The following is a 21,738-nucleotide window of genomic DNA, read 5'->3' as shown; positions in this document are numbered from 1 at the left end:
GAAGGAGAATCCAGTCTGCGAATCTACATGGATGTTGGCCCGTTTTATCATGGTCGTTACAATATCAACAGCTGCATAATTTGCTGAACATAAAATCATCTCTTGTTCGTGTACATTACTCATTTTCATCTACTATCATACATGTTATGTTCTCTTTCCTATCTCCCGTTTCTTCATCCGAGTTTCGGCGACTAATTGCCACTCATGAACTAGTCAGAACCAACGCTGGCAACAGCCCCATAGATACCTCGACCATCGGGCCCGGTACCTTCAGGATCCTCAGCCCACCAAGCAGGCAAGGTCCAAGGACCCTCCTCATCGCTCTTGTGAAGCAACAAAAGAAGGTGGGTGAAACCAATCTTGGCGGCAACGTCCATGATACCGTAGCTGATAATCTCAGCGTTAACACTGATGAGGTTGATGCCCTCAGTGAGAATCCAGATGACGCCTTGGCCTATATGAATGCTGTGGATGGTTGATTAGTCGGGATTGCAAGAAAAGTGATGGGTAGATAACGTACAAGATTATCATGGAGGAAAGAAGGTAGAACAAGCCTTGAGTAGGGCGAGGCCTATGAACGGCGGCTAAGTGGATGTCAGTAAAAGATTAACGACGTTGCCGCAGAATGGGAATGAGCTTACCTTTTCGACCTTTGGCGAGAAGCACAATCCAGACGATTAAGAATGCCAAGTCGGCAATTGCGAACCAAGCCCACTTGGTCCCCGCACCCTTCCCATGCTTACCCCACGGCCAACCGCCACCGACACTTGCAGCCCAAGCAGAGTATACTACAACCAATTGGGCGAGAGCGGCACTCAACGCTGTAGCAGGACTGACACCTGCCAAGCGAGAAAGAGCGAGGATCGTGAGAGGACCAGTGATGGCAGCATCAATGTAGCGGATCGAGAATACTTGGCGGAAGTAGTGGACGAGTGGTTCGTGGTGACCGGGAGGACCGTAAATGGGAACAAAAGTGGATCCGATATGGGTGGCCAAGGACATATAGGTTAAGGCGGAGACGGTGAGGATGACAGCAGAGATACTACAACAAACATGTTAATGGCTTCACTTCGTTATATAGAAGAGTTGAGCTCACCCATGGAACAAACGATTCTTCTTCTGAGTCCTACTAGTTAAGAACAATGCAACCACCAAGCCAGCAATGAAGAACGCGGTGAATACCCAGATTGAGACATGGCCGACACGAGTGGCATGTAAAAACCTGGGCGTGGCTGATGGCTGCAAAATCAAAGCATTAGTCAGTACATGCTCTCACAGTCGGAAAGCCCAGAGTGGCGCTTACGAAAGGTGCCGTGGGCAAGGGCAAATGGTGAGAATGGTGAGGATCCGGGTGGTGGGTGTTTGTGCCCCCGGGGGGGTTGACTGAAATGGTAGTGGTAGGCCTGAACTCTGCGAAGTAATCCATCCTGGCTAATGGTCACTGAACAACTACAAAAGTGGGGAAGGCGGTTGAGTATGTGCTCAACAGCATCTATATATTGAAGAGGATTCTCCCGATGATGGTGCCAAGCGCCGTCATCTGACACTATGGGCGGCAAGCCTGTATGCCAGCAGCGGCAGCAGCAGCCGCAGCCGCACCATGCAGTTCTCGCAAGTCCCAAGTCAGGTCCCAATAATATCGAAGCAAAGGGGCAGAACTCGGGAATCCAAGGTACATGTGCGTCATCGAGGACCTGCACCTAGCATCATCGCACCGCGCTTCCCACCAATAATCACCCAAGACCGACCCGCATGAAAACTGCGCTGATAAGACATATAATCATCTTCCAACGCAGACACCCCTTTTAGCCTCATGGATAAATCGATCAGTCAATTTTCTGCCTGGTAAGCAGTGATGGGCATCTCCTCTCAAGTAGTTATGCAGCCCTATTTGCAGCTTGACTTGGAACTGTGAGGGAATGCTGAACCAAAGCGGAAAGAAGACGAGAGTGACGTAATGGTACTCAAGTGGCCGTCTTTCGACCACCCCATATGATTACGTATCAGGTAAATAACTGCTGTTAAGCAGCAGGTGATTTCACGCAATGCGGAGACTGACTCGGAAGTCCGTGGAGTAAGGCTACTGCACAACCAGGGCAAAGTCCTGAATGAAATCACACGCAGGAATCGATCAGCAGGCGATAGATATGGATATGCATAAAAGCTTAGCATGGCTAGTCATCTTCGCATTTGAGAACAACGCTGCCCCGTTTCGAAAGAAGTGAATAGCGACGAGTTAAACATGATACTTTGATGGCTCTCTCGGATCCAAAGTGCAGAGGTATTAAGCTTATTTTACTGATTAACACGAAGAGTGCGTTCGGCAGCCGTTGGAATAAAATGAATGATTCAAAAAAGTGTCTGGCGGTAGGTATAATCGGGTGCTGAATTATTTTGATAGATTACGTAATCACTCTAATCCCATGGAATGCATCGTCCAAACCCATTAGTCGTCTCAAATCACCCAGGCTATAACATTTCAACGTCGAAACCGAGCTCTCCTAACACCACTTTAACTGCCACAGATAGCTTCCAACATTTAATAACTATGGATTGACGGCACAGCGATATCAATAATGACCCTCTCCCCCCTTCCACCGATGAAGAACATGAAGAGGAAGTAGAAGGGGTGGTAAAAGCGCAGGAATTCAAATAAATCTCTGCTATTATGGCTACCATAGCAACCGACGCGTATACTCGACGGCCAGGTACAGCCTTGGCCTTTCCCTTTGCATAACGGACTTTGGACAGGTCAAACGGGGATAGATGCGTGGCTTTATAATGACTCCGAGACGAATGTATGCTTGATCAGTTGAGTATTTGGCCCGATGAGTTCCTCTTCTTAAAGAACCATCCCATTAGCAAGGTGTGCAGCTCGAGTCTGGTGGCGTATCTTCAGATGGAAGGCTGGCTCTGTGGCTTTTTATTTTACGAGGAAGGAAAAGCAACAGGGACACTGCTCAGGAGTTCTCAAAATCCCAGGACACGGTATCAGGGTAAGCGATTCTTCAGCTCATTCCGTACCTACAATCAGCTGTATGCGAATAACGAAGGTAAGCTGAGTGAGATAGTAGGGTTCTCCACACAGTGGTCACAGGATTGACTATCCCTGGATTATACGACCAATGGGTTAAAATGCCAACTTCGGACACTCCAGTCCATCCACTGATCCAAGAGCGATACCCGAGGTTCGAGGGAGCAGTGGGAGACATTGATGGTACTCATATTCCTATTAAAGTCCCTGCCCTCCTTGCAGATGAAAATTGTAATCGGAAGGGCGTGGTAACCACCAACTTCCTCGCCATTTGCGATTTTAATTTCAAGTTCGTTTACCTCCTGCCGGGCTTCAGTGGCTCGGTGCATGACTCACGAGTTTTCCGTGAGGCCAAGTTGCACTTCGGTCTCACATGCCCTGCAGGTTGTTACTACCTCGGAGACCTAGGGTATCCAAACTGTGACGCTGTCCTGACTCCCTACCGGGGAATCCTGTATCACACCGAGGCATGGAGGAGAACTGGGAATAAGATTATTCTTCGGAAGCCCATCTGTGTCCTTCAGGTCCTTCGCCAAAACCACCATGTCATTTAAGACTTCACGGCTTTCCAGGCACTTCCTCAAGATTTCCTCCTTATGGGCGTCGGAAATCTGTGGGTCGACCTGGAGGAACTGGGCAACGGTCTTGATATCACCCGCCCTCCGCCCGATCTCCGTCAGCTTGTCGTTGCTCACCTCTATCACACGAATCAGTCTCTCGAGGACGCCAATTATGGCTTCATCCCTCTCGAGGACAGACCGTCTCGCGTCCCTGCGTTTAATTTGTCTGCCTTCTCTTTCCTCCTCATGTCCTCTTTCCTTTTCCTCCCTTCAATATCTGGCGTTCCACTCATAAAGTCTCTTGCGGTTCAAAGACCATGTGATCAACAGTTTCCTGCCGTGTTGGGAAATTACTCCCTGTCTTACCTAGAGAGAAGTTGACCGCGTTGTCACCGTTTGCTTGTTTGAAGTTCGGAGCTTCTTTAAACTTGAAATAAAGGGGAAATGGATTGTCCTGTATCATATTTACAAAAATGCCGTTGTAGAAACCAGTCATTAAGATGGTAACATACACAACTTCGATGTAGCTTAGCGCCCGCCACTCATCCCACTTGTTAAATGAATGATAAAGGACTGGTACGGATGCTCAGCTTCCTATCTAACCAAAGTCAGATACATGATGGGGCTTACTTGGTACGGATGCTCAGCTTCCTATCTAACCAAAGTCAGATGAGGAAAGCCATCCAGTACCAAGCTACTATGGACTTATATATCTATCTACGCTCGCTACTACAAGCTAAATGATATAATCCATCCACCTCGCTAATCTATAAGCACACCATCGATGACTTGATCTGACATCATGGCCTCTTTTCTATTTACCCAATCTCCACTTCGCTACCCGTTCATCGTCCGCTTCAATTTTATGTTCCACTTCGTTCCAATTCATACCCGACTTTTTCAAGACGTCACTGATTGGATTGACGTAATTCTTGGTAAGATAGTTTAGGTGATGATACAGATAATCACCAGTCAAACGTTTCCCGATCAGTCCCTGCGTATCCGGATCGTTGTTAATTTGTTCTTGCAGATCAGAACAAGCGGCTTGTTGGTAATATTGAACTTCTCATTGGTTCGGCTAGAAATGGGACACCGGTAATTTTCAATGAAAAATGATCGATAGATACTGAGGAGGACATACAATTGATAATCGATGATAGTATCTACCGCGAATTCATTAAGAGCATGGGCATGGGCAAATGTCAGAATTATTTTGGCTGGCAAATGTTGGGTGTGTGAGTCGCCGCTTGTTGCCCTTTGTTTCCCTTTGCCTTGGTATTCTTCCCCTTAACCTTGCCCTTTCCCTTGCCCCTACCCTTGCCCTTGCCCTTGCCCCTGCCCTTGCACGGCCTGTATTTTTGGATCCACTAGGACCAACAGACTGTCGCCAATCATATATTGATGCAAACGTCTCATGTTGTTGGCTTGATTGTACTTCCGGCATTGTGTTGATAGGGGTGGAGACAATGGAGCAATCAAAGCGTTCATCCATGGGGACATTACGCTGCTGTTGATCAGCTGGTAGGTTGGCGTCTAGTTGGAATAGTGGATTATGGTAGGCAACTTCGTATGCGCTCATTTGAGAGAGAAGGTAGGATTCATTAAGTGTGGAGGCCGCGGCATCTGGCTGCGTTGAAGGATGACAGGACCAGACCCACAAGTGATCTCTCGATGGTCGATAACTTGTCGACGCGATAGTAGGAGATTGGGAAGGCTGGCTGGAGCCGCGGTTGGTTTGCTCGGTCAAAGACGTAAAGTGATGAGAGGATGTCTGCATTATTGCTTCAAACTGGATTTGAGATAATAAATATGGGTCCTAAATGCATGAAAAAAGATAGTACAAGGCTGCTGAGGGAACTTGTTGAAGAAATATCTCCTCGGTTCTAACTACTATAATAACGAATTGAAAGACGATGAGCGCGAGTGGAGACGAAGCACGAAAGTCACATGACATATGACGGCATTTGCTGATTTTCGTTCTCTAAGGTAGGGGTAATCAATATTATTGCAAGGACAAATTTTTGGTACTCCAATTCAACTGCTGATAAAATGAACGATTCAAACGCTTATCTGCCGAACACCCCCCCTTATTTGTGCCTCTCGAAAGTTTATCCGATTCAACTGATGAGCAAAAGCGGTAGTCACTGATTCAACCAGTTACTAATAAATAATGGGCACCAGTTTATTATTCCAACTCCGCCGAACACACCCGAGGTTATCGTCACGGATAAGATGTTCCTTTTGTAAGCTTAAATCCGGATCCGACAACGACACCAAAAGAAAAAGATAATAACAATAACAGGAAAAAGGCTTGCGGTGGTCGGTCCATCTAGACTGCCAAACCGGTTCCAACAAAGTCTTCATGCGTGGTGGTTTGGTGTCAGCAATGACTCATGGAATGCGGTGACGGAATATTATCCAGAGTCCCAACAAAAGAAGGTGAAATCCTTCCCTTAACACATAGAAATGGATGGAATTGTTCACGCAGACCATCACTTCACTTCACTTCACTTACATACTCACAACCCGCGCAACGGAATATCACATCCTCTCGTCATGTTATTCAACAGACCACCAAACGTTACAACGGCAACAATCAACGACCATCTATCTGCCTTGTCTACGCCTACCATCATGGCATCTAGCGATGGTTCTCTCAGCAAAGTATGACCGACCTCTCCTTGTTTCTACTTTCTTCCCTTTTCTATCAATCCCTTCCGAGCTAATCACTCGAATAATTTGGCTTTCACAACTTCCCGTTTGCTAGCTGGCCGAGTCGCTGACTTCGTCCCTCCTCACCTTGGCTACACATTTGGTTTGGTTGGTATCGCTATCTTCAACCTCGTCATCTCGTTCATCAATAACCAATAAGCGTTTTTCATCCTGCGAGCCATCTGTGGTCTTGACTGTCATGGCTACCCCTGGTTCCATCAACATGATCAGCGGGTCCTCCTTTTCCTCCGTCTTTATCCTTACTTGACTATTAGATGTTGACAATCATCTAATCCAAATGTACCCTGACCCAATTGAGCAAGCTAAAAAGCTCGCATTAACTGGCATGGCTGGTGCACTTACCAACATCATGGCTCTTGTTTTGGGGGTGTCTTCCTCCTTGCATCTTGGAGGTGGTACTTCCGGTTTATCAGTAAGTCTAATTCGCTCAATGCTCAACCAATGATAGACATGCTGACATCTTCTCTCATCGCTATCACCATTGCACCCTTCTTTGTCCTCGCATGGTTCCTCATGCTCAAGGCCGAAGCTGTTGCCGATAACCTCCTTGGTACCGCCAAGTCAAGGGTATGGACCCCAGTGGTGTTTTCCTTCTCATGAGCTACCTTGTTCTTTTTATCCTCAGTTTCGCTCAAGTAACCGTTGGCGATTGGAATTCTGCCATCTTTATCGCTCCTCTAGTTAGTCTCTTTAGGGTTTTTTTTGTTTTTTTTTTTTTATTTGGGTATTTCTTAACTGGTCTAGAGGTTTGTTACTCTACCGTTCTAACGGTCGAACGGTCTAATGGATTATATAAATAACCATCGTTGCTTCAATAGGCACAAAAGTGCACATATCTAAAAACATAGAGCTCACCGTTCATAGAAGACATTATTATCGCATCAGATACTTCTCCATAGAATAATCTAGACGTGAACTCGGGTGTATCTAAGCCTTTTTGTCTTTTTCAATGAAGCTTAGTTTTAGCGATTACTTATGAAACCTATTCAACCCCTTGGTTGCGGCAGACTCATAGTAAACGAGTTCTCTTTTGATGAGTGGAAGAGATGAAAGCCCTATCGTGGACCATTCATCCATCGCACTCCTTAAAAATAAAACGCGAAATACCTCCCAGCGCATGCAAATACTCATTTTTCATGCTCATGTTCAGTTCTACAAAAAAAAAGATGCCAAAACCACAACCTGTATCATACACAATCTCATAAAAAGCGGCAAAGAAATAAGTTTTCTACAGCATCTCGTATCGTCGGAAGCTATGTGCCCGTCAGTTGTCCGTTCTGTATTGTGCCGCTGCCAAGGAAAACTCACGTATAACCCAAGAACGCCAAATCTTTCTTCGCATCGCTCCCAGTTTCGGCCCCAACTGGGATATCCGGGACCTGGTCGAGTTCATCGGTGGGGAAGTAGGAAGTATCGGTGATAGATCGGAGGTGGGGAACGAAGGGAGCATCAATCTCCCGTATGGTTGCCCAGTCGACACCGTAGAAAAACTGCAGAGGGTTGTGTCAATTTCATTCAAATAGAAGGGAGCTGGAACTCACGGGATGGGCTTTAAGTTGTTCGACGGTGTATCTTCGGTCGGCCTCGCAAAGCATCCTAAACAATAGTCAATGAACCGTTCCAAATCAGGGATACGTATAGGATACTGACCGCCTGATCAGGTCCTCGGCTTCTCGACTGAGATGAACATCATCAGGGAAGAACAAGTAATTTCTCCAGTCGATGATCTTCTTGTAGACATCATGGGCATTCTCAGAACAGAAGGGAGGATAGCCTAAGCATGTTTCTTAAGTAGACAATCATAACAAGGATGATGGGACGCACCGACAAGACACTCAAACATGATTGCACCAAGGGACCACCAATCACATTCCTTCCCGTAACCCTGCTGCAAAAAGATTTCCGGGGAAATCTATCAAGAGTTAGCAGAGTTGTTACTTTGGTACCGATTATGCAGCTCACATAGTCAGGGGTTCCGACAGTAGAATAAGCCAACTTCCTCCTGTTCGCCTTCCAGGTGGCAATATCTTGCTTGCTAGTCATCGTCAAGTTGATCGCATTTACCATGACACTATTCCGAGCCCCAGCGGCAGCTTGAGATTGTCGATTGTTGCCAGAAACGTCGCCGCCGCCGAGAAGACGCTGGTAATAGGCAGAGTCGTGTTGCTTGTGGAAACCGGTGGAAAGGCCGAAGTCAGAGAGTTTGATGTGACCCAGCGAGTCAATGAGGATGTTATCGGGTTTAATGTCACGATGGATGAAACCAAGATTATGCACAGCCTCAATAGCCAAGATACATTCGGCCATGTAGAACTTGGTGACGTCCTCCGAGAAAGTGTCGTATTTGATGAGCCTATTTATGGTCAGCTTAAACTTTGCATTTCCTTTTGAAGCTTACATAGTCATCAAGTCACCACCGGGGAGGAATTCCATGACAAGGTAAAGATACTGCGTGTCCTGGAAAGAGTAGTACAGTTGCACGACCCAAGGGGAATTACTCTCGGCAAGGACGTCCCTTTCAGCTCGAACATGCGCAAGCTGTCTCCACATAAGCTTTCAGACCAAATCATTAAAAATTAACACCTACCTGGTCCTTTTTGAACATTTCATTCTTCCTCAAAGTCTTCATAGCGTAAATTTTACCAGTGTCGGCCTTTTGTACGAGTCTGACTTCACCGAATGCACCCTTACCAATAACCTTGACGGTACGGAAGTCGTCAAGGCCAATCCGGGTACGTCGAAGACGGAGATAGCTATTATATGTAAGCGGACGATGAACCGATGATGATAAAAAGCTCACTTTGATTCTCGACGGCCGAGATTGATTAATTGACGGGCCTTTAAGGAATCAGGAGTGAGAGCATCGGCTGCAAGCTGCTTTTCGAGGGCCGTTCGCCTAGATGACAAATTAGCGAATAATTCAAAAACTTAATGTCTCCACAATATTCACCTCTCCTTTCTCCCAACCACACCTTCAACGGCCTCCTTGTAAAACAGCTCCAACTTCATTTTCGCACCCATTGCCTTTCCCTGAACAGCTTCTGAGAATTGCCCAGGCTTTCGCTCAAAATACACGTAGTCGGGTCCTTTATCACTCGCGAGTGATCCCAAGCCCTCTGCACCACTGCCTTGAACTTGTCCACCGGCATTAGCTTGCGCTGCGGCAGGAATGGGCCCTTCTCCGGGCCTCATGGAGCCCGGTTGACCAATATTGGGTTGAGAAACCTGTGGAACGCTGGGCATGGGTGATGTACGGCCTGGACCTGCCATGTTTTGAGGGTTCAGCATATTCTGTTGCTGTTGTTGAAAATTTGATGGGCCTGGTTGTTGTCCCTGGATTGGGCGATACGACATGCTGTGGAAATGGTAATCGAAGCCAGTCGACGTCTGAGGCCACGCGATAAGATGTAAAAGAGAAATATGAACAATGCGCGTTTCCTCGCAAGCACACTCGTTTGGTTTTAACGCGTCAGGGTTCAATTATAGTAGAACGGGGGTCCAATTTATAATCCTCTCATTACAAATCTACTTTCAGCCATTACAACTCTATCCTCCTAGAGTTGAAACACTGCAGCGGACACCACGATCTTTATTGCATCGATGGTTGTCTTCTTCTTTTACGTTACAACTGGATTACAATAATGAGGACTGCTGATAACACCATCGACGTTGCTTTTCGGACATTTGTGGCTCACTCCAGTTACGGTTTTCCAAAATCAGAGTTTTCGTAGGCTATATCATTGGCAAGTTTTCACTGCTATTGCGATACATATCATGATGCAAATCACTTCGTACTTGTTTCATTTGGATGTACTTCTGACTCTGTTATCCTAGTAATACAATCGCCTTCATCACTACGCCTACTATGCCATATCATATCCCACAGCTAATTTTGTTTAGGCGGTTCGGTACTTGTGAGGATTGTTGTCCTTCAACTGTGGCGACCGTCAGGGCTATTTTGGAAATTCAAAAGAAGATACGTACATGTTCCATAGACTGATTAAGAGTGGGATAGGCATCCTCGTAATGGCCATCTCGGGTCTTATATCTGTACTTAAATTGGGCGACGGAGCTGTCATAGCGTCAGCAAGGGAGACGATCATTCAAAAGGTCAATTCGACACACGAAGGGTAGGTGTCAAGTTTGTCGGCAGAATCCCAAGGATTGACAATGCCAGTTGACACTAACTTCTTAACTGGCTCGGGCTCTGCACTCTTCTTCCAGCTAAAATGCAACATTCTTAAGTATCGAATCGGGAGACTTGGCAAGGCGTAACAACTTACAACATGTAACCGGCAACCCCAAAGATACCAGTCATGATGAAGGCGAGAGGGTACAAGGCAGGATCTCTCTTGGCAAATCGGTTGACCCTTCGGGTGGCCTGTTCGATATTACCAGTGGCAGAAAGCTTGCTCTGGGGGGTCTCAATCTATGTGATATGGTAAGCAATCGTCATTTGCACTTGGCAGAATGATACCTACAGAGGGGTCATGAGGAGGGAGAGAGGAAGACATGTTGAGTTACTGTCGATGGGTTGATAACAATTTGTTTGATTTGGAGAGTTGAGCCAGTTGCCTGTCAATATTCGTGAATGGTGGGAATGACAAGAAGCACAAGTGCTGCGAGAAGTATATATATCCGGCTTAGAATGATATCCGAGAGTTCGCATGGTTTGACATGTGACGCAATATGGTGATGCAAGATCTGTACGGGAATCTAGTTTGCGTAGCTAAATAAATCATAAATCGAGTATGCAAAGCCAACTACGACATATACGACATTCCCCTTAGTCATACCTTATACGCAAGTGGAGCATGACATTCGCTGCGAAACGGGACTTGAGCTCAAAGAAGGGAGCAAGGATTGACGTCATATGACTGTGATCGACCTGAGTGTGGCAGTCGGAATGTCCCGCCGGGTCTGGGCGATCGTCCTCTTTCGTCTTTCCTTTGTCCATTCACAGGGCCAGGCCAAGCAATGCATAATAGAACTGGTGAAAGTAGGAAGAAGTCCGACTTGGCTGGGCGTATGGCACATTATTATTCATAAGAGCGAAATGCGATGGATAATAAGTTGGACATTTTGTCGAAGGAGAAACCTTTGGTCGACCAAGTTGTTCCGCCACGGTTGGTCTGCTGCTGGCTGCTCGTCGTTGGTGGACGGGTAATCAAAAAATTAGTGTTAGTGATGGGTAACTCCAAAGTTCGAATCGCGATATCGATGATAAGAGATGAAACATCACTCATCTCGCCTTATTTCCCATCATCGATAATTTTAACTTGAGAAGACGAACGAAGGAACAACGGAAGAATAGAATACGAAAAAAATAAGCGTCTGCAAGGGGAAATGATGGCCCGACCCATGGCCAGCAGATTTACCAGCTAGTCATTTGACACACGAGGCTTCCACGTGGATGCCAAACAGCAACATCATAATAAGAACGCGAGGATCGGGAGATGTGGTATTATTATTACGTACTGTGCGAAGATTGCTCATTTGCTGGTTGTACGCCTCCTCATGCTTACTGAATGGATCTATTACTCCTCTGACGATCGATATGGCTTAGTAGGGAGATGAACAGTACCATTTCCATAGTCACATGTGATGTAAACAAATGGAGTTTACGAAGGCAACGGCAGTTTTGCTTTCTTGTCATGTCCCTTCTTCGGTTTTCCTGACGCTATCTGAGATGGCTCAGCCAGTTCTTTTGGGAGTCGTTATTACCAGCTGGGACGCCCGCTGGGCTTCAATGCAGAAAATATATCCCTTGTCATCCAGAAAATAATACTCATCTGCCTTGCTGCTTGCTGAATCAGGGGGTCTGGAGGAGGCAGGAGGGGCGGCGCTGCAGGAGGAGCAGATCGTTCGTTGCACAATAGTAAAATGCATTCTTGAACAAATAAGAAATGAAGCGAACAAACGGCTGGAGAGATAGGCTTTGTTCTCTTAATGATAGGGGGAGAGAGGTTTGATGTCACTCACTCAATGATTGCCTGCACCTTGAAGCTCTTGAGAGCGACCATAACCGAGGGGAGCACGTAGCAGAAGATTATTTTGACCAGTTGTGAAATATATAGCGGCTGTTGATTTCTTACAAAAATGAAAGATGAAACAACAAACGAATTTGAGGCTACTCGATGTGTATACATATTAGGTATGACATAACGTCTGAATATACTTATGATATGCGGCGAATAAAAGCTAAGAAACGATGGGTGATATTGCTACAGTACATGGTCCACATTTCTAATCTGATCATCATCACTTCGTCTCATTTAACACCTAATTGGGATCAACATGCGTCCCCTCACTGCTCTGATCATCCGGTTTCGGCTGAGTGCCATCTGGCTGAACCTCGTTCGCCCCCTTACCCTGAGCTTGGGCATGCTCATGGCCCTTACCCGTCTGGTCGCTCAACCCCTTGTCTCCGCCGGTAGCGCCCTTTTTTCCCCCGTCGTCATCCTTCTTCTTCTCATCGTCCCCCTTCTTTGCATTACTTTCCTGCTTCTTAGTGTCAGCAGACTTGGCTTCATCCTTCTTGTCGTCCTTCTTTCCGTTGTCGCCGCTCTCCTCCTCCTCCTTCTTAGAGGCGAATCGGTAGTAGGAACCGTTGTGATCAGTTTCGTGCACGATGGTGAGACGCTGAAGATCGGTGAGGAAGTTTTCAAGCTTCTCATTCTTCTTGGATCGGCTCTTGCGGCCGATGTGGTCGAGCCAGCGGATTGAGTTAAGCATGAGGTCTTTAATGGATAGTCAGCAATGCTTGAAGAATTAGAAATCAATGTACTCACAGACGAGGAGGATGATGATAACAACACCGAAACTGAAGCACCAGATCTTGACAACTGTGACAACGTCGGTCCAACCGCCATGAGGAGCATCACCAGAAATCCAACCGAAAAGGGCGAAAATGGTAGCCAGGGCATCGACACCAATGACTGCAGCCACAAGCTGGAATGAAGGCCAGACGTTGGGGGTACCAGGCTCTTGAGCCAGTCGAGTGATGACTATACTCCGATAAGCGTTTCTCCGTGAATTGGGGAAAGAAGCTTACAAATAACCCAGCTTTCGGTCAACGCAACTTCCAAGAAGAGAATTTCCTGAGTAGAGCCAAAGTTCTGGACGATACCTCCGTTATCAATCCATAGAGTAGCTCGAATGATCCAAGTACCCGCCGCGAGAAGAAGACCCATAATGGTTGAGATGATCCAGACCTTGGGCAACTGCCATTCAACAGGCTGGTGAGCGTAAGGAGCTCGGTCATAGGCAATAGCGATGGTAGCGACATCGGCAAAGATGGCAAGGAAGACAACGAGGTCGACACGAATAGTCTCATTAAGAATAAGGATGGAAAGCATCAGATACACTTCAAGGTGGACACAAAGAGCAATACTATAGGGTATTTATTAGTTTTGACAGTTTTCGACGGTAGGCCACTCACCGATAAATAATATACGCTTTCATTCGGTGGAAAATCTGTCGCGCAACCTTAATGGCAGTGATGATAGTAGAAAGACCTTCGTCGAGGAAGACAACATCGGCAGCAGTCCTAGCGGCGTCACTGGCACCTTCGACAGCAATACCACAGTCGGCCTTTTTCAAACTAGGAGCATCATTGACACCATCACCTGTCATAGCAGTTAAGTGGCCACGTTCCTGCAAAAGGTTGACGACCTGGTACTTGTGTTCGGGGAAGACTTCGGCGAAACCGTCCGCCGCTTCAACAAAGTCTCGGATGTCAGAACCAGCCATACCACCACCAATGAGTTTCTCAGAGTCGTAAACATTGGTTTTGAGGCCGAGCTGTTTACAAGTTTCCTTGGCGATAGCGACGGCGTCACCAGTAAGCATCTTGACTTGGATACCAAGGTCATGAGCTTCCCCGATAGTCTGCAGCAAATCGTCAGCTTCACAGGAAAGACGCATACATATCATACAGAGCGATTTACCTTGGCAGTGTCGACACGAGGGGGGTCGAACATACAAAGCATACCGAGTAATTCCCAGTCTTTGCCTTCTTCCTTGACCGCGACACCCAAACTTCGGAAACCACGAGAAGCAAATTGTTGAGATTGGGCTCGGTAGGCCGACACAGTGTCAGGGGCGAACTTAGCAAGTTTCAAAATGGCGTTGGGAGCACCCTTAGCGCAAGTGTAGTGCTTGCCCTCCTTCTCAACTTCGGCAGTGATTCGCTTGGAGACAGGATCGAAAGGAGTGAATTTGTGAGTCTTCCATCCGCCCTTGAGCATCTCTTGAGCTTTGGGGTAGTCCTTCAAGCCGACGATCGTGACCTTGTCAATAGGGTCAAGACCGAGAACGTTGTGAGAAGAAGCGAGAACAGCAACGGCCATGAACCAATTGGGGTCGACATCGGGCGCTATATATGGTTCGTTTAAGGAAAGCTTGTTGGCAGTAAGGGTACCAGTTTTGTCGGAACAAAGTATGTCGACACCAGCCAGAGACTCGATAGCGGTAAGCTTCTGGACGATAGCCTTTCGTTTGGCGAGGTAAGCAGCACCGACGGCAAGAGTAGTAGTCGTGACGACAGGAAGACCGACAGGCACACCAATGATAAAGAAGATAAGGGCATAAACGAGAAGATTGTTCTCTCTAGGGGTAGCGATACCAGTTCCTCGGAAGAAACCACCAATCCAGACAGCGAAGATGAAGGCAATGACCATAACTAAGAGTCTGTGGGTTTATTAGCCCATTGCTGCCAACCTGAATTCAAAAAAACTCACGTCGTACCAATGCCACCGAGGACAATCTGGAAATGACCCTTTTCATTGGAACCTGGAATCATCCATCAGCAATGACTGAGCAACCACAGGAAAGTGACTCACTGGACACGAGAGAGGCAGTCCTACCGACAAAACTTCCTTTGGCGCTAACAGTGACGACTCCAAAGCACTTGCCACGCTTCACACCACACGTGTAGTAAGCGACATCACCGATAAACTTGTCCACAGCGAGAGATTCTCCAGTAATAGCAGACTGGTCAACGGAACAGAGAGATGGGCCCTTGTCCGGTCCATCGTCCTCATCATCGTCATCACCTCCCTTAGAATGCTTCGACTTTTCCACGCGATCAAGGATGTCCTTCGACTGTTTCGAAGTTAGCTAAATCCATAAGACATGAAATGGCAAGATGTACCTTGGAACCATCTTTGTCTTCATAGTCACCAATAATCTGGCACATCGTAAGTCAGTCTGCCATTCTGTCACTGTACCACCTCAACTTACCTTCGCATCAGCGGCGATCGTCTTGCCTTCTTCGAGAACCAAAATGTCACCGGGAACAAGCTCTCGCGCCTCAATTTCTTGCTCCTTCCCATCTCGAATGACATCCGCTTTGAGGGCAATTCCAGCCTTCAATTGAGCTACGATGTCTCCGGCTTGTCTGAAAGGACACGTTAGTTGCTTTCGTATCATGAATAGAAAGATAAGAGTGGCTTACTTCTCCTGGTACCAGCCAACACCAGCATTTAGGAACCTGGAAGGTTGGTTAGTAACTGTTCAATGGTATTGTAGACCAAGCACTGAGGTTTCCAAGCAGAAAACGTCGGAACATCAAAATATAGGGAACCAAAAATAGACGCATCGCCTCGAACATGCAAGAGATGAAAGGCGCAAGGCGCCCATGAGATGCGGCCCATGCCGCCCAATGTAACTTCATTTCACCATCCCTTAAAGGATCTTTTTGACTACTTTGACGTCCGTCTTCCCGGCATAAATTCTCCATCCAGAAAGGGGGCAATGGACGCAGGACTTACAGAATACCTAGAACGACCCCAATATCAATAAGGTCATGCAGACTGGTAAACAAGAAAGAATTACGAACCTATGATGACTCCGAAATCAATCCAGTCTCGAAGACCTGCAGCCAAAATAACGGCGAGTTCCATAACATAAAGGATGGGCCCTCTGAAGTAGGAGATGAATTTGAGGAATTGGTTTTCGTTTGGTCTGAGTTCAGGTCAGTCCCCATCCATTATGGCCAAAAGGGTGTGAAGCTTATTCAATAAAGACTTACGATTCAAGTTCATTCCAGCCAGAGTGCTTCCTACGTTCTTCAATCTCCGAAGAAGAAAGGCCCTTCTGCCGGTCGGTCCCGAGCCAATCTGGCGGCACCTATATCTCAAATTTCAGCAAGGGATACCGAGACAGGATGCTGCGAACCCACTTTCTTGCCTCCTGTCTCCACCTTCGTCTTTTTCCAGGGGGTGTACCACTTCCTGATATACTTGACGTTCTCTTCATCTTCCTTCTCATCATCACCCCCCCCTTTCTTGATCTTTTCTTGCTGATCTGCAACATATTTCAAAAGCACATCATATTCTTCACCGGAGTACTCTGTGATAATAGAGGTTAGACATGGGTTTTATATATGTGCCATCCTGCAAGTACATACTCTTCTTTTTGTCCTCCTCCTGACGCTTAGCCTCTGTTTCCGGATCACCAGCCTCTGGATCCTTCTTGTGGTTCTTGCGGTTCGTCAACCCCATAATGGTCCTTGCTTCCTGCTAACGGCTCAATTATTGGTGTTATTTACTCCTCTTGCTCAACTTGAAATTGCAAAGCCTCTCCGAACAACGATGATAGTAAATCAGGGGAGCGCTATAGATGAAGCGTGACAAACTGTCGAATGGATGTAAAGGACAACGATGGTATCAAGGAAGTTTCTGATGATACTATAAAAAACTACAGTCGTCTTGGAGCTACGGATTAATCTGTTTTTACCTCATCCATGATTGATTAACGTTATGGAATCAAGCCTGTTGAAAAGTTTACGCCTTCCTGATGTCATCATTGATTGTAACTGGCTGCATACTTCCCTTCCTGGAATAGAAGGTACAGGGTGCGCGGTTATGCACACCGAACGATGTAAGCAATGGATGTAAGGAACCTGGGAAAAAACACGATACAGGAAAACAATGATTTCCGATCCAGAGCGAGGGCACAATGACACAATGGCAACCAAATGTGGAGCATGAATCGCTGGTCCGTATTATTCATAAAATCATGACGATGAAATGAGAGCGGTGGCTTTGCAGCACGCGGCAAGCGGCATTGGATGTATAGGCGTCTGGATAAATGATGATACCCAGTCTTTGGCGGAGTTCGGACGAAGCCTGGACTGCTACCAGTAATTAAGAACAAAAACGGCCATGCGGCCCATTATCTATAACGGTACCTCTGTACTCCTTTCGGATTTGAGCGATTATAGGGAATGACAATTCACAACCCTTTCAAACGTCATCGTCGACAGCCGTTTTCATCCCATGCCGCATCTGGGCGTCTTTGCTTATTCTTTGTCCGCGTCCCCAACCACCCACCGCGCCCCCCCCCTCTTCAGCCCAAAAAAGAAAGGAACAAAGAAGCCTCAGCGCCTGAGTCCCATAGTTGCCAGCAGACAATCAGGAATTGAACGCTATTTTCAGCAGCTACCAAATGTTCGACAGCATGACGTCAGCCCTCCCGGCATCTTCCGTCATGTCAATAAATCAATTCAGGCACGGGAGGATTTTTTGTGCTGGGCTATCGGCAATCTTCACGCGCACCTCATCAACTATACTAGTACTCTGAACTGGTTAACCCATTAGGGATGCGTTAATAATTCAAAAAATACGACAAATATGTAACGCGTTGCACCAAGATTAAAAGCGGAACTTCTTGTAGGGTTATTCCTAGTAGGCATCACTAAAAGCCATTCTTCAGACCTATCGCTGCGATGCTCGCCGCTCGGTAGACGTGTACACGACTGCTCACCGCTACAATACCTTGTTGCTCGTGCAGACCTGAGTGTTCGAAACAAGCAAATATTAGCATCGATGCTCTCGATGTTAGTGAAGCTGAAATATAGTGTGTCTAATGTGTTCATGTTTAAATATTATGGTTGTGGGTGCTGTATAAGTGTTATGTAGAAATGCGATTATAAGAGACGTTTTTGTCTATTTTGTGAACTCATGTTTTTATTTCCTCAAGGGCCAACAATTTCCAAGGCCGAATGTAAGAACATCTCCATGAGAGTCAGCTAAACATCCCATATCCCATTGGAAGCTCAAACACTCACAAGATTATTTTCTTTCCTGATCTAACCATCTCTCCATTACCGCTATTGCCGCATCATACTCCTCCTTCACGCTCGGCTTTAGCGACATGGAAGGACGCTTATCCCATGCGTGCTTCTCCCCTTTGATCTCTCTCACGCTCACATTAATCCCTTTACTCTCCAACCTCTCCTTGAACCTGATCCCTTCCGCATGTAACATATCGTACTCGCAAAGCGCCAAATGCACAGATGGAAGCTGCTCTATCATCTCATCTGGAGCGATACCAGGACTTAGCCGACAGTCGAACAGATCGACGCCCGGGGGGAGGTAAGATGAATCAAAGAGGGTGGTGAGGGAGGGAGCTAATGTAAATTCCGGTTTCTCACAGGCTGAACGTTTTTGGGGTCGGTTAAGAGAGTAATCGAGCAATGGGTAGAATGTGATGATGCCGCGGAGGGGTGGGGGGTCGATAGGGAGAGTATAACCCCATTTGCTAGGCGAGTGGAGGAGATGATGCGACGAGAAGGCGAGATTCCCACCGGCTGAGAACCCAGAGATAAAAAGTTTTGTAGGGTCAATACCGTAGGCTTTGGCATGCTCTGTGACATGTAGAATGGACGAAGCACAGTCTTCGACGGGTGTGGGGAAAGGAAACTCGGGAGCGAGTCGATATGAAACTGCAATGGCGGCAGCCCCCATTTGCTCACAGACTGCCCCTGCCCAACGAGCATCATCTGTTCCCTGACCAAGCACGAATCCGCCTCCATGGAATATAATCACTCCCGGACGATTAGCTGCTTTTGCAGATCCCAATTTGACATCTTTTGGCACGTAGAGATCCAACCTAATGACCTTCTCCCCCTTCTTTTCACCTAATGTACAGTCGATCCACCTGGTGAGTGTGGCAGAAGGTGAGGCAGGGGGCGCGTAATGGTGTATTGTATAACCAAGAGAAGCTGCGTTTCGAAGTACTTTGGCACGAAGAACGAGAGCCCAGTAGGGAGACTGGTTGGTGGAGGCGTGAGGGTGGCCGTCGTCCATGATATTTTCTTCTGCTGGAGGAGTGTGAAGCCGGAAACAAAAAGAGATAGCTCGCAGCATTCAGACTAGTCGAGTTTCGACAGTATGGTCTGGAGATTATTATCGGCCATTTGATAGGCTTCTAGCGGGACCACATGGGAGTCGTAAACGCAGCTTAGGCTCGTCACAGGCCCCTCTGGCACCTCATCGATCCTCGGGCTGGCGTCCGTCGAGCCTAGGAAATAGTAACAAAAAGGCTGATAAACCCCTGCGATCGGTTTGCTGTCTATGACGTCAATGACTCGAACGAAGCACCTTTTGTGATGTCACCCTTTACTCGTTTGAAAGCTGCGAGGTGGGCGTGGTTTTAGAGAGCTTTTGGGCTTCGACGCCCGATAAACGACGGCTTAATAATGGGTTGAGTTGTGCAAGGGCCAGAAACGGCGTGCATGATAGCTAACAAAACCATAGCGGAGCGATCATCATTCCCAAGGCGTCGAACAGAGGTGACTCCCCTCGCTGCGCACGTAAAAGCTGTTAACCAAATACCCTTTTATCTCTTCCGCCTTATTACTTTTCGTAAACCCAATTGTATAATCCAAGAATAAACATGTCTTCTACAGACACAACAACGAACCCTATTATCAAGCTTGGTCGGGCTCTCAAACCTTCACATTCCGACAGTGGGGACAGACCTGAGCTTGCTCGTTCTACAACACACGAGAAGGAGGCGAGACATGCCGCGAAGAAGCAGTGCGAACAGGCAAGGCAGGAGGCCAAAAAGGAAAGAACAGAGCATGAAAAGCATGAGACGCAACGTCGGCGCCAGATTGCAGATGAGAAGGCTAAACTAGAAGAAGATCCCGAGACTCAGGCAAGTTATGGTGATATCGATAACTTCGAGGAGATTGCACCGTTTGAAGAAGTGATCGACATGCCTGCTGGCACAAAGGTTAACATCCGAGGTCGTATTCACCAGCAGCGGGACCTCTCTTCCCACCTCAACTTTATTCTTCTTCGTCAACGAGGATTTATCATTCAAGGTGTTCTTTCTGAGCATGCTTCGGAACACATGATTAAGTGGGTCCAACATCTCCCTGGGGAGGCCATTGTTCAAGTCTCTGGTACACTCCGTGAACCCCCCAAACCCATCACAGCTGCCGTCGACACACCTTTAGAACTCAACATCGAGCGTCTATACCTTGTTGAGGCTTCTCATGATATCCCGTTTAATCTTGCCCATGGCGACCAACTTCCTCAGAGTACTCGTCTTCGTAATCGTACTCTCGATTTGCGACACCCGACTACCCAAGCGATCTTCAAAGTCCGTGCCAAGGTATTGAAGGTGTTCAGGGATACTCTTGACGATCTGGGCTTTTTGGAAATTAACACGCCTAAGCTACAGCCTTCGGCGACAGAGAGTGGTGCAGAGGTGTTTAGGGTGAACTATTTTGGGCGAAAGGCTTTCCTGGCTCAGAGCCCTCAATTGATGAAGCAGATGGCAATTTCTGCTGATTTCCGTCGTGTTTACGAGGCATGCCTTTCCTTTTTTGATAATAATACAATGCTGACAAGTCCTTAGATCGGACCTGTCTTTCGTGCAGAGAACAGTAACACTCATCGACACCTTACCGAGTACACCGGTCTCGACATCGAGATGACTATCCAACAAGAATACCACGAAGTCTTCCGAATCCTCGATATTGTTCTCCGCAAGATCTTCGAGGCTCTTAAAGACATGAAGTCTGAGCTCAACCGAATCCGAGAGTTCTTCCCCAGCGATGACTTCCAGTTTCTGGAAGAGACACCTATCATTCCCTTTCACGAGGCTGTGCAAATGTTGCGTGACGACGGTCGAGATATCGAAGAAGAAGATCTCCACACGCGTGACGAGATCCGCCTTGGTGAACTGATCAAGGAAAAGCTTGGTACTGACTACTATGTCATTGACAAGTTCCCTGTGTCTGCCCGGCCATTCTACACTGCTAACGACGGAAAGATCACCAACTCATTCGACATGTTTATCCGAGGCCAAGAGGTTTGCACCGGCGGTCAGCGTATTAACGGCCCCAACGAGCTTCGTGAGAGCATGAAGGAATCGGGTATCAATGAAGACGACATGGCAGAGTATCTCCAGGCGTTCGAGTGGGGTATGCCTCCCCATGGCGGTGCGGGCCTTGGTGTCGAGCGTATCGTTACCTTCTTTCTCAACTTGCCTGACGTGCGATTGTCTACGTTGTGGCACCGAGATCCCCACTCTCTCCCCGCCAAACCCCCCAGTCTCCCACATCCCGATGCTGACACTCTTAAAAAGATCGATCCTAACAACCCTCCTCCT

At 47.2% G+C, this 21,738-nt stretch overlaps 8 protein-coding genes and 3 non-coding genes; 3 read left to right on the top strand and 8 right to left on the bottom strand.

Annotated features, from left to right (window-relative positions):
• Nucleotides 1-42: 42 nt before the first annotated feature.
• Nucleotides 43-1,959, bottom strand: CNAG_03572 (opsin 1). XM_012195951.1 has 5 exons: nucleotides 1,304-1,959; nucleotides 1,097-1,239; nucleotides 642-1,042; nucleotides 521-584; nucleotides 43-465 (listed from the first exon to the last, which is right to left on the bottom strand). The coding sequence occupies exons 1-5, from the start codon at nucleotides 1,424-1,426 to the stop codon at nucleotides 210-212; spliced, it is 987 nt and encodes a 328-aa protein (XP_012051341.1). The 5' UTR covers nucleotides 1,427-1,959; the 3' UTR covers nucleotides 43-209.
• Nucleotides 1,960-2,415: 456 nt separating this feature from the next.
• CNAG_12801 lies at nucleotides 2,416-4,239 on the bottom strand. XR_001045989.1 has 2 exons: nucleotides 4,107-4,239; nucleotides 2,416-4,048 (listed from the first exon to the last, which is right to left on the bottom strand). It is a non-coding gene; the product is annotated as a hypothetical RNA (non-coding RNA).
• On the top strand, nucleotides 2,485-2,975 carry CNAG_12802. Its single transcript, XR_001045990.1, has one exon. It is a non-coding gene; the product is annotated as a hypothetical RNA (non-coding RNA).
• Nucleotides 4,240-4,353: 114 nt separating the features above from the next.
• On the bottom strand, nucleotides 4,354-5,681 carry CNAG_03570 (hypothetical protein). The gene is made up of 2 exons (XM_012195617.1): nucleotides 4,736-5,681; nucleotides 4,354-4,672 (listed from the first exon to the last, which is right to left on the bottom strand). Exon 1 carries the CDS (start codon nucleotides 5,369-5,371, stop codon nucleotides 4,772-4,774), a length of 600 nt encoding a protein of 199 aa, XP_012051007.1. The 5' UTR covers nucleotides 5,372-5,681; the 3' UTR covers nucleotides 4,354-4,672; nucleotides 4,736-4,771.
• On the top strand, nucleotides 5,667-7,309 carry CNAG_12800. Its single transcript, XR_001045988.1, has 4 exons — nucleotides 5,667-5,837; nucleotides 5,897-6,033; nucleotides 6,165-6,739; nucleotides 6,850-7,309. It is a non-coding gene; the product is annotated as a hypothetical RNA (non-coding RNA).
• Nucleotides 6,116-7,198, bottom strand: CNAG_03569 (hypothetical protein; the record flags this gene model as incomplete). The annotated part of the gene is made up of 3 exons (XM_012195950.1): nucleotides 6,116-6,725; nucleotides 6,786-6,991; nucleotides 7,183-7,198. The coding sequence occupies 3 exons, from the start codon at nucleotides 7,196-7,198 to the stop codon at nucleotides 6,675-6,677; spliced, it is 273 nt and encodes a 90-aa protein (XP_012051340.1). The 3' UTR covers nucleotides 6,116-6,674.
• A 71-nt stretch (nucleotides 7,310-7,380) lies between the features above and the next one.
• On the bottom strand, nucleotides 7,381-9,942 carry CNAG_03567 (AGC/NDR/NDR protein kinase). XM_012195616.1 has 10 exons: nucleotides 9,278-9,942; nucleotides 9,128-9,223; nucleotides 8,915-9,080; nucleotides 8,726-8,865; nucleotides 8,290-8,680; nucleotides 8,152-8,239; nucleotides 7,978-8,101; nucleotides 7,869-7,923; nucleotides 7,636-7,817; nucleotides 7,381-7,580 (listed from the first exon to the last, which is right to left on the bottom strand). The coding sequence occupies exons 1-10, from the start codon at nucleotides 9,679-9,681 to the stop codon at nucleotides 7,556-7,558; spliced, it is 1,671 nt and encodes a 556-aa protein (XP_012051006.1). The 5' UTR covers nucleotides 9,682-9,942; the 3' UTR covers nucleotides 7,381-7,555.
• Nucleotides 9,943-9,981: 39 nt separating this feature from the next.
• CNAG_03566 (hypothetical protein) lies at nucleotides 9,982-11,624 on the bottom strand. XM_012195949.1 has 5 exons: nucleotides 10,809-11,624; nucleotides 10,611-10,756; nucleotides 10,453-10,551; nucleotides 10,312-10,399; nucleotides 9,982-10,262 (listed from the first exon to the last, which is right to left on the bottom strand). Exons 1-5 carry the CDS (start codon nucleotides 10,839-10,841, stop codon nucleotides 10,224-10,226), a joined length of 405 nt encoding a protein of 134 aa, XP_012051339.1. The 5' UTR covers nucleotides 10,842-11,624; the 3' UTR covers nucleotides 9,982-10,223.
• A 574-nt stretch (nucleotides 11,625-12,198) lies between these two features.
• Nucleotides 12,199-17,088, bottom strand: CNAG_03565 (plasma-membrane proton-efflux P-type ATPase). XM_012195615.1 has 15 exons: nucleotides 16,739-17,088; nucleotides 16,511-16,680; nucleotides 16,361-16,458; nucleotides 16,169-16,293; nucleotides 16,101-16,107; nucleotides 15,785-15,820; nucleotides 15,571-15,727; nucleotides 15,482-15,517; nucleotides 15,171-15,432; nucleotides 15,069-15,120; nucleotides 14,277-15,018; nucleotides 13,769-14,217; nucleotides 13,382-13,719; nucleotides 13,119-13,334; nucleotides 12,199-13,067 (listed from the first exon to the last, which is right to left on the bottom strand). Exons 1-15 carry the CDS (start codon nucleotides 16,830-16,832, stop codon nucleotides 12,610-12,612), a joined length of 3,240 nt encoding a protein of 1,079 aa, XP_012051005.1. The 5' UTR covers nucleotides 16,833-17,088; the 3' UTR covers nucleotides 12,199-12,609.
• An 878-nt stretch (nucleotides 17,089-17,966) lies between these two features.
• Nucleotides 17,967-19,751, bottom strand: CNAG_03564 (hypothetical protein). XM_012195614.1 has 2 exons: nucleotides 18,401-19,751; nucleotides 17,967-18,346 (listed from the first exon to the last, which is right to left on the bottom strand). The coding sequence occupies exon 1, from the start codon at nucleotides 19,479-19,481 to the stop codon at nucleotides 18,405-18,407; it is 1,077 nt and encodes a 358-aa protein (XP_012051004.1). The 5' UTR covers nucleotides 19,482-19,751; the 3' UTR covers nucleotides 17,967-18,346; nucleotides 18,401-18,404.
• A 13-nt stretch (nucleotides 19,752-19,764) lies between these two features.
• Nucleotides 19,765-21,738, top strand: part of CNAG_03563 (aspartate-tRNA(Asn) ligase) — a 3,098-nt gene continuing 1,124 nt past the window's right edge. Inside the window, exons 1-2 of the mRNA XM_012195613.1 lie at nucleotides 19,765-20,934; nucleotides 20,983-21,738. The exon at nucleotides 20,983-21,738 is cut by the window's right edge and continues 1,124 nt beyond it. Of these exons, the coding sequence (XP_012051003.1) occupies nucleotides 20,011-20,934; nucleotides 20,983-21,738 (1,680 nt within the window). The 5' untranslated portion in view covers nucleotides 19,765-20,010. The remainder of the gene's footprint in view (nucleotides 20,935-20,982) is intronic.

This window comes from Cryptococcus neoformans, chromosome 8 (assembly GCF_000149245.1).
Source record: "Cryptococcus neoformans var. grubii H99 chromosome 8, complete sequence".
Classification (NCBI taxonomy): Eukaryota; Fungi; Basidiomycota; class Tremellomycetes; order Tremellales; family Cryptococcaceae; genus Cryptococcus; species Cryptococcus neoformans.
This window is presented reverse-complemented; position numbering and strand designations above follow the sequence as displayed.